Source organism: Rhinoderma darwinii, chromosome 5 (genome assembly GCF_050947455.1).
Source record: "Rhinoderma darwinii isolate aRhiDar2 chromosome 5, aRhiDar2.hap1, whole genome shotgun sequence".
NCBI classification, from domain to species: domain Eukaryota; kingdom Metazoa; phylum Chordata; class Amphibia; order Anura; family Rhinodermatidae; genus Rhinoderma; species Rhinoderma darwinii.
In genome coordinates, this window is record NC_134691.1 from 13,979,640 (window position 1) to 13,989,891 (window position 10,252).

Genomic DNA, 10,252 nt, shown 5'->3' on the forward strand with positions numbered 1-10,252 from the left:
TGTAGGGAATTGAGAGGCCTGTTATAGCCATTGTCTTTTCTTAAAGTAACACTCCAGACAAAACGGATACTCTATTATCCCAACTGCAGGACCAGAGGGGACGGTGCAAGACACAAGGATTCATAGAACACCAAAGTGCTGCAGTGACAATAACCCACGTCAGACAGTAAGCTGCGCCATGTTGAATAAAATACAGTCACATGGGTCTTGCATAAAATTATTCTAATTTATTAAAAATGGTGACATTTACTAATCTACTTGTGTGTGTGTGTATATATATATATATATATATATATATATATATATATATATATATATATACACTGCCGTTCAAAAGTTTGGGGTCACCCAGACAATTTGGTGTTTTCCATGAAAACTCACACTTATATTTATCAAATGAGTTGCAAAATGACTAGAAAATATAGTCAAGACATTGACAAGGTTAGAAATAATGATTTTTATTTCAAATAATAATTTTCTCCTTCAAACTTTGCTTTGGTCTTGGAATGCTCCATTTGCAGCAATTACCACATTGCAGACCTTTGGCATTCTAGCTGTTAATCTGCTGAGGTAATCGGGAGAAATTTCACCCCATGCTTCCAGAAGGCCCTCCCACAAGTTGGATTGGCTTGATGGGCACTTCTTGCGTACCATACGGTCAAGCTGCTCCCACAACAGCTCTATGGGGTTGAGATCTGGTGACTGCGCTGGCCACCCCATTACAGATAGAATACCAGCTGCCGGCTTCTTCCCTGAATAGTTCTTGCATCATTTGGAGGTGCTTTGGGTCATTGTCCTGTTGTAAGATGAAATTGGCTCCAATCAAGCGCTGTCCACAGGGTATGGCATGGCGTTGCAAAATGGAGTGATAGCCTTCCTTATTCAAAATCCCTTTTACCTTGTACAAATCTCCCACTTTACCAGCACCAAAGCAACCCCAGACCATCACATGACCTCCACCATGCTTGACAGATGGCGTCAGGCACTCTTCCAGCATCTTTTCAGTTGTTCTGCGTCTCACAAATGTTCTTCTGTGTGATCCAAACACCTCAAACTTCGATTCGTCTGTCCATAACACTTTTTTCCAATCTTCCTCTGTCCAATGTCTGTGTGCTTTTGCCCATATTAATCTTTTCCTTTTATTAGCCAGTCTCAGATATGGCTTTGTCTTTGCCACTCTGCCCTGAAGGCCAGCATCCCGGAGTCGCCTCTTCACTGTAGACGTTGACACTGGCGTTTTGCGGGTACTATTTAATGAAGCTGCCAGTTGAGGACCTGTGAGGCGTCTATTTCTCAGACTAGAGACTCTAATGTACTTGTCATGTTGCTCAGTTGTGCAGCGGGGCCTCCCACTTCTCTTTCTACTCTGGTTAGAGCCTGTGTGTGCTGTCCTCTGAAGGGAGTAGTACACACCGTTGTAGGAAATCTTCAGTTTCTTGGCAATTTCTCGCATGGAATAGCCTTCATTTCTAAGAACAAGAATAGACTGTCGAGTTTCACATGAAAGCTCTCTTTTTCTAGCCATTTGGAGAGTTTAATCGAACCCACAAATGTAATGCTCCAGATTCTCAACTAGCTCAAAGGAAGGTCAGTTTTATAGCTCCTCTAAACAGCAGAACTGTTTACAGCGGTGCTAACATAATTGCACAAGGGTTTTCAAGTGTTTTCTAATCATCCATTAGCCTTCTAACACAGTTAGCAAACACATAGGTTTATAATTACAATAGTCCTGCAGGCATCTGGTATGTTCTAATAATGTATTTTGTGCTGCAGTCTTTTACCTTCAGTCCCATATCTGCACAAAAACTTATGTTCTTGGACACATTCCAGGTATATTAAAGGAAAACATATTCTAATACTAGTGGTAGATTTATTTCACTGACACAGAGTTCCAAATCTCCTGCCAAGATGTAGTATTAAATTATAAAATTCTGTCTGTCTACAGTCACCACTAGGGGGAGCTTACTGCATACTGTATATGCATAGAACTCAATAAGCAGACAGTATGCAGTATGCTCTTTAACTCCCTCTAGTGGTATCTGCAGGTAGACGTAATTCTGTAGAAGAGCGCGGTTATAATATGGACAAGGTGAGGGGGCCGTGGAAATTCATGTATCTGCTGTGGGTACCGTTTAATCAATAAAACAAGTTTCCATTAAACTTTTTTGATGGAGCTTTTCGTTCATTTCAATAGCTCTGTTTGCTATAAGTGAATGGAAACATTCTAGTTTACATCCAGCAGTTGAACCCCAATCATGTCCTACTTTCTCATAGCTGAGGGTGTGTTACAATTATATCCAGTACACCTATCCCCTGTGAGCTAATCAGTCTGATAAATTGTATCTGCACTGATACATTGTAGCGAACTATCATGACATGTTGCTGATGTGTTTTTAAAAAAAAAACATTTCAACTGAGAGCAGGGCCAGCTGGGGACAGCCTTTTAGCCTCCAAGGGTCCATACACACGGTGCAGTCAAATCCAGGTTTGTTGCCACCCTTACCGCAAGATCGCAGAAGAAAACTGTGATTTTACCGCTATGTGTGATTAGACCCCACATGTAAATTAGGCTCAGTTCACACTTCGTTTTAACCTTCCCTCAGAGGTATACATTCAGAGTATTTCCCGACGAATACCTCCGATTTAAGACTGGAATAGGGTGCCATCGTAAAAAAAACAACTTGCGTGGTATACGTTTTTTTTTACTCTATGCTTCTATATATGATCGCGCATCAGACTGGACATTCCTATAAAGGGAGAAAAATATATACCGGCCAAAAGGACAGTCCTTTGGCATCCATCAGATGAATTGGGGCCCCATATACGTTTCATGGATGCACCAGGAGCTTTGGCGGCACATACGGCGGACGAAAAAACCAAAACCTTCGAGTGCTTCAATTTGCTGACAGCAAGCAGAGATTATGAAAATATGTTAGATCACAACATATTAGGATTTCATTATACACGGATTAGGCTTCATTTCCATATGGACGGATCCTTTACGTTCCAGCTCAGACGTCGCTGCTGAATTCTTCTCGTACTTGTGGTGACAGATCACTTCGTCTGCCTCGGGCGCACATTCCTCCATTACTCGCCTTTTCATGCCGCCTCACTAACCAATTAGCTTCTTTCACTTAGTGGTAACCTTGGGAATCGTTACCAGGATGGAGCGCGACCAACACGTTTTTAGGTTTGTTTTTGTGCGTCTGGAGATAATGTCGGCACTGACCCCTGTGACGTCTGCAGCCCCGGGCTCCATGACTGGAGAGGAGGACACGCACCCAGCACCCGTATTATGTAAATTAGGAATGGAGGGGGGGGGGGCCAGGGACCTGACAAGGACCGGAATGTGAGATGATTTATGGGATTGACCGAAAAACCCACAGATGTTGAGTGCAGTAGTTGTGTCCTATCCAAAAGTGTTCTTAAAGGGAAACCAGTTCCCATTGTAATATTTCCTAAGCGCAGCGCTGACACTGGATGATCTCAATATTGAGACGCTAAAACACTTCCCGACCTAGTCCTGCTCACACAGCTGATTTCTGTTACAATGTATCAGTGCAGGCAATCACCTGTGTGCTAAGCACAGCAGCAGTACCAACCTTCCTCCTGATCGGACTTCCGGCTGATAGTTCTTACGGCACATTTACATGAGGCGTGCGGTTTTTTACGCAATTTGGGATATCGTTTTTACTGCGCGGCCAAATACATGTAAATGCACCTTTAGGCCGGGATCCCATAAAAATTACGCAGCGTATCCGACCCGGACCCGCAGCACGTTCTGTCCGTAAAACTGGACCACATTGTATAGTAATCGGTGTAGAAATAAAAGAAAAAACCGCCCATACTTACCTAGGCCGTTGTCATGGTGACGTGTCCTTCCGTGGCTGTCCGGTCCGGTCTCCCTGGATGACGCTACAGTCCACGTTTATGCCCGGCCTTAGGGCATATTCACATGCATTATTTTGCCGCAAATACCACAAAATGATGAAAAATGCAGCGCTTTTGCCCCGAATTCGCAAAAAAACGCGGTGGTTTGATGCGATTATGCGGTAGATGCGGCAATAAACCGCAACAGAAATACTCCGTCTAAATATTATTTTAGGATCTATTCACATGGTGTGGTCATAGCACGCCGAGAATACCACAAAATGCCAGGGGGTTTGTTTTTGTGAAATTGCAGCACAACTGTGACAATAATTTTGATTTAGCCGCTCCGAACCTGTCCTGATCATGAATGGGACTGACACAGGTGCAGGGCTTGTTACAGTGTATCAGAGGTCTCTCCTAATAAGCCTGTAGCTGTGTTTTTTAGCCTCTGAATGTTATTATGGATCTATTCACTGACAACAAGCAGAGATCTTAGAAATTGTGAGGAATTGAAATACAATCTATATGTTAGAAAGCTGCAGAACTGTTCATTATACAATGATTTAGATGTATTTCCTTATGTGTAGATCAGTGGAAAACCACTAACATTTTCTCATATCACCCCGATGAGTTGTGCCAAATGACAAACTCAGCTCTGCTAGAACAATAAGAGGAGATAGAGGAAGAAAAACCTGATAACTATGATTTAGGATTTATTGAGATTTACAGTAATACAATTATCAGGATATGAACAATTCTGTTCAGCTATCTGTTTGTTATATCTGTTTTTGGGTAAGCGGGTCACAACCAATACGCCCGTTTTTCATATATTGTCTTTTACCAGTGGGCAGTGGGGTTGAACCTCCTATAGAGACAGGGCATATGACTGTTTTGGGCCCCCTGAAGAGATGGGGCCCACACTAAACTAATTCCCCTGCTGTCATAATGGCTAACTTCAGCTTCCACTAGGGGGAGCTCACTGCATTTATACAGTTCCATTGATTGCAATACCAGTTGTATAAATCCATATGCAGTGAGCTCCCCCTTGTGGTGGATTCAGGTAGGCAGAAATATATAATTTATCAAGTAAGAAAAATAGAGAGCTATAAACACGCGCAGCCTCCTCTCCACTTTGTCTCCTACTATATGCAGCTGCCACCAGCTGTTTCCAAACCGGGGTACGTGGGGCAGACCAGAGGTGGGACCACTACCTCTATCCTGAGATTATACCATAAGTGTCTGAAGTTGTCATATCCTTTTAATGATTGTATAACTAAAAACTTTAACGTTTCCTAATATACTTTGTTGTTCAATTCTTCATTATTATTATTTTTCAAGATCTCTGCTTGCTGTCATTCAATAGGAACATTCTTTATATTCAGAGGCTGAAAACATGTACAGACCTAATACTTTTCATAGCTGAGGATTTGTGGCAATTGTATCCAGTCTAGAGAATCCTTTGTGAGCTTGAGAGTCTGATGTTCGGGGCTCATTCACACTTCCCTATATCGGATACGTAAAATTTTTTATTTTTTTTAGAGAAATCGCGGAGCCTGTACATTTTGACGGTGTTATTTACATTTCCTTTTTTTATACAAACTTTTTTTTTTCTGCGGGTGTGTTTTTTTTTTAACGCGCATGTTCCAATACCTCCATATTGGTGCCGTTTTTAGCCTATAGAAGTCAATGGGTTGAATTTAAAAAAACGCGCGTTCTGTCTTTTACATCCGTATTTCAGAAACATTACAATAATAACAGCAAACAAATAGTTAATCCTTTTAAGTATGGAAAAAAGCAGACAACTCGTAACAAAGTACGAAACAAAAAATTGTAAAGAAAAATGATCCTTATTGCCCATCCTGTAATTTCATACACAAGTGCGAAGGAGCTTTCAGACTGATACATTTCACCTGATCTGATACATTGTAGCAAACTATCATTACAGGAGAGAGATTTGTGCTGCTGATGTATTTCTCTCACAGCGGATTGTCTAGACTGGATACAATTGTAACAGAACTCTCAGTCATCAGAAGTTTTAGAACTCTGAGTTTTCAGCCTCTGGATGTAAACAAAAAGTTTCCCATTCACCGACAGCAAGCAGTGACTTTGTAGGTTTCAAGTGTTTCACGTAAATGTCCATTTTTTCAAAAACTAAATACAGTAAAACCAACATTCTGTGCGGATTAATTTACCCATATATCTTCCCATCGGTCGAAGATTTTCTGATACAAAGTGCCAAATCCCCTGTAAATTACATACAGTAGTAAAATTCTGGCTTTCCTTAGCCACCACTAGGGGGAGCTCACTGCATATTGATTTATGCAACCCCTATCGAGCTGAATAATAAATCCACATGCAGGAGCTCCCCCTAGTGCCGGCTGCAGGTAGACAGAATTTTATAATTTACCTCTTTGGCTACATGAAGGGAAGCAGGGGATTTGGCACAGAATTTTGGACCTAAAAATAAAATAGCATGATCAGGTGGGGATTGACTGTAAATTGCCGCTCTGCCACTTTATCTCGGTCAGTTACGGAGATGCCAGCCTGCCCTTCTGACTGCAAATACGACTGCAGATGGTAAACTGGCACGTCTACTGCTCTCTCTTGTTTACCTTTTAAAAACCCATATGGCAACTCCATCCTCTGAACATCTGGCGCGCTCTGATGCTGCAAATCCAGCAGGAAATGAATGGGCACCTGTGATTGGCGCATCCTATAAGGAAACATCTCCAAATCTGTTCCCATCTGGAGCAGGTGATGAACATTGTGCCCCCTCTGGGCCAAGTGAGGTCATACGGTATGTTTACCTGCACATTGTGATATCATGATGAAATGTGCGCAGTTACAAACTCATCACTGCTAGATTGATTTTTATTTTCTCAATTCATCACCATTTTCAAGATCTCTGCTTGCTGTCAACCAATGGACACATTCTCAATTCTATTTAGAAGCTGAAAACAGATCTACTTTCTCATAAATGCAGGACTGTGAATAAAGCTAACCTGCAGTCCTATGTAAAACCACAGATAACATATTGATATATCATAATGTGTTGCGGAAAGTAATCATTTGAAAGGTTTTCCTGACCCCTCAAAAAAGTTTTTAGAATCTAAATGTTAATATTTCTAATAAATAAGTTTTCTTGGGCCCCAATGCAAAATCTGTAATAAGGTCCCCACCTGCCACGTATAATACTGGTGTCTTCTTATGTGGCAGAAGGGCCTGTGGGCCCCCTAAGGCAGCAGGGCTCAGGCACGATGACTACCTCCACTCCCCCTATAGCTACACCCCCGATTTCTAATCTACAGTACTTACCTTCTTAATTCATGCCTCCGGGGGCCGCCCCACCCCTTTCTGTTGAAATTGCAGTGGGATGAATTATTGTGCATAACCATGTGATTGTAGCCGCCTGTCGTGGCGGTGACGTTTCATCCATAGTAATGTCACCGCCGGGACAGGCTGAAAATTATTTGAAATGGTTTAATAAAAACCCTTTTAAGGCTATGTTAACCAACCCAGATCCACCGTCCACCTACATCTGACAAATTCAGCTCTACAGCATCTGACAAATTCAGCTCTACAGCATCTGACAAATTCAGCACTGCTGCACATGACAATTCAGCTCTACTGCACATGACAAATCCAGCTCGGCTGCACATGACAAATTCAGCTCTGCTGCACATGATAAATTCAGCTTTGCTGCACATGACAAATCCAGCTCTGCTGCACATGACAAATCCAGCTCTGCTGCACATGACAAATTCAGCTCTGCTGCACATGACAAATTCAGCTCTGCTGCACATGACAAATTCAGCTCTGCTGCACATGAAAAATCCAGCTCTCCAGCATCTGACAAATTCAGCTCTGCAGCATCTGACAAACTTCATTCAGCTACAATTGACAAAATTAGTTTTATTACACGTGACAAACTCCGTTCTGTTACACGTGCAAATGTAGCCTAAACAAATACCACATATAGAGCTCCAAATCCCCACTATACCCTGAGAAGAGATGAATGAGCCAATCCACATGATACATCAACCTGGTGCCGAAACATTTTCCCGAGATTTACATTCTATTTGCCACCGAATCGGAAAACCGCAAAATGAGTGTGAAAATGTAGCCGAAGGCAGAATTAGGGGGTCCTATGTGCCCCCTTATTCACCGCGGCCCGGGTATGACTGCTACCCCTGCTCCATCTATAGATACCCCCTGACTATATAGCGGATCCCACGTCTTTATACTTGCATATATTAACATGACCTTTTTAGTTAGAAATGGGTGTGACCAAATAAGGGGCGTGGCTAATTAGATTAGCATAATTATTTTAAGGCGTTTCCTATATAAAAAAAATCCCCCGCGGGCTCTAAATCACTAAAAAGAAGAAAAACTAATATATTTCCCTATAGAACCCCCGCCATTCCTATGCCGTCAGCGGCGTAACATGAAGCTCCTGAGCGCCAATGCAGACTTTATACCCGGGCCCCTCACCTACTATGTACCACCATTTATAATACTGGCGTCATCTTATGAGGGGCCCGGTGGGATTTTTACCTTTGCACCCCCTGTAGCTCTGCCCCCATGTCTTGTTTACCTCGTCATCACATTGTTATACACAGACATGTCATCCCCACCGCGGCCAACCATTGGTTGTGTGGTCACGTATCCGCGTACGACACATCATCGCACCGCCAAATTATAAACCGGCTGCAACATGGGAATACAGCACTGGCGCCTTACGCCAAGCGGCGGAATATCAGGAGTAAGAACATTGTTCCTTGTCATTATTACAGATTCAGATCGTACTGGGGGTTATTTTATAACGGTCAGAATACCCTTGAAGAATTGGCGCCTGGCGTATAATAGGAAATGAATTCTCACTTTTTATTACGTCCTGTGCAGAATTGTGATACATTCGACGCCAATGCCGAAACTTTGTATTTAAAATGACCCATTTTTAATCAACGAGGCCGATAAATATTAACAATTTGTTGCAATTTGTCGTCCATTCTCTGAAGAATTCACAGTCTGCCGGGTTACACGTCCGCCATGGGATTAAGTTCTTATAGAATGACACGGGAGGCTTCCTATATACACCACAGCAGCCCCTCAGGGGTCTTCCTCCTCAGCCGTCACTCAGGTATGTGCAGCTCCATCTCCATAATTCTACCTGTCTTGGATAGGGGGGGGGGGGTTGGATTTAGGGCCAAGGGATAAACGTAGCCGAGGACACATCGCCCCAGAAAATGGCGCAGTCAGAGAGCCAGTGCCTTGTGGAGAATAAATTCATCCTGATAACAAAAACCCAATCCCCCGGCGCGGAGACTGTTTATTGTACAATAAATGAGTGTTCTCCTTCCAGACACATAACTTGTTTCCTAAAGTTGTTTTCTCCCCCCTCCTCCTTCTCCAGCCTGAAGTTTCTGCCACGTGTGTTGAGCCTGACCCAAAATCCTACAATTAAAGAAAAACCTTGCACAACTACAGGACTTGGAATAGAATGACCCGTCATTGTCACTAATGTATAGAGTGCCCCTTTAAGAGCGCTCTCTGATAACTCAAAGGGGGTGACTTATAGATGCAGCAGAGCTCAATTTGTCATTAATTTTATGTGCATCATGTGTAGAAAGTTCACCTCTACTCCTATAGGTAACATATCATACTAGGATAGCAATGACCAACTCAGCTCTGCTACATCTTTTTGCAACCATTGTTAAACCGGATGATCGTACCTGCCAAGGGCTGACAGGGTACGCTGACACTTGATGTAGAGCCATGGCTGCAGAACCAGCATCACTATCTAGATACAATGTAATGTAACAAAACATTTAGATGAATTAAAAGCATGAGAATTAGTTATATTAGCACAATGTTGCAGTTGAGTCTGATGCAGCAGAGCTGAGTTAGTCACTTGGCTCAGATCATTGGGATTTCCATAGGACTGCCGTTTAAGACCATATCTATAGCCTGATGCAGACTGAGAGTTGAATTACCAATTCAGCTCTGCTACATCTACAGTTTACTGAAGACATCACTGATGAAGCTGTCATCACTTGGACTCACCTGACCAATGCTGCTTGCTGCTAGAATCCAATATAGGAGCCACCTCATCACTAGGAACCAGTGTTAAATACATTGATTGGAGGCAGCAGGAATTCTCTTGGGTACAGAATGACTGGTGACGAGAGGTTCAGTACCCGGCAGTCCCAGTTCACACATACATAAAGGCAGTTATGTCCTTTTGTCTCACTCCTTTTTTTTTTTTTTAAAGAGACAGGTCTGACGTCAGGAATTGAGACAAGCCCTGCAGATCCCCTTTTGAGACAGTTCGCCTGCCTCCCATTCTCTCCTCTCCACCTCCTGTAATCACAGCACTGTGCGC

At 42.7% G+C, this 10,252-nt stretch overlaps 1 protein-coding gene across 1 annotated transcript in view; it reads right to left on the reverse strand.

Moving 5' to 3' along the window:
* The window catches only part of CCN4 (cellular communication network factor 4), a 55,782-nt gene extending 45,530 nt beyond the window's left edge, over nt 1-10,252 (reverse strand). The window contains exon 1 of the mRNA XM_075827958.1: nt 9,934-10,252. Coding sequence (XP_075684073.1) covers nt 9,934-9,981 — 48 coding nt within the window. The 5' untranslated portion in view covers nt 9,982-10,252. The remainder of the gene's footprint in view (nt 1-9,933) is intronic.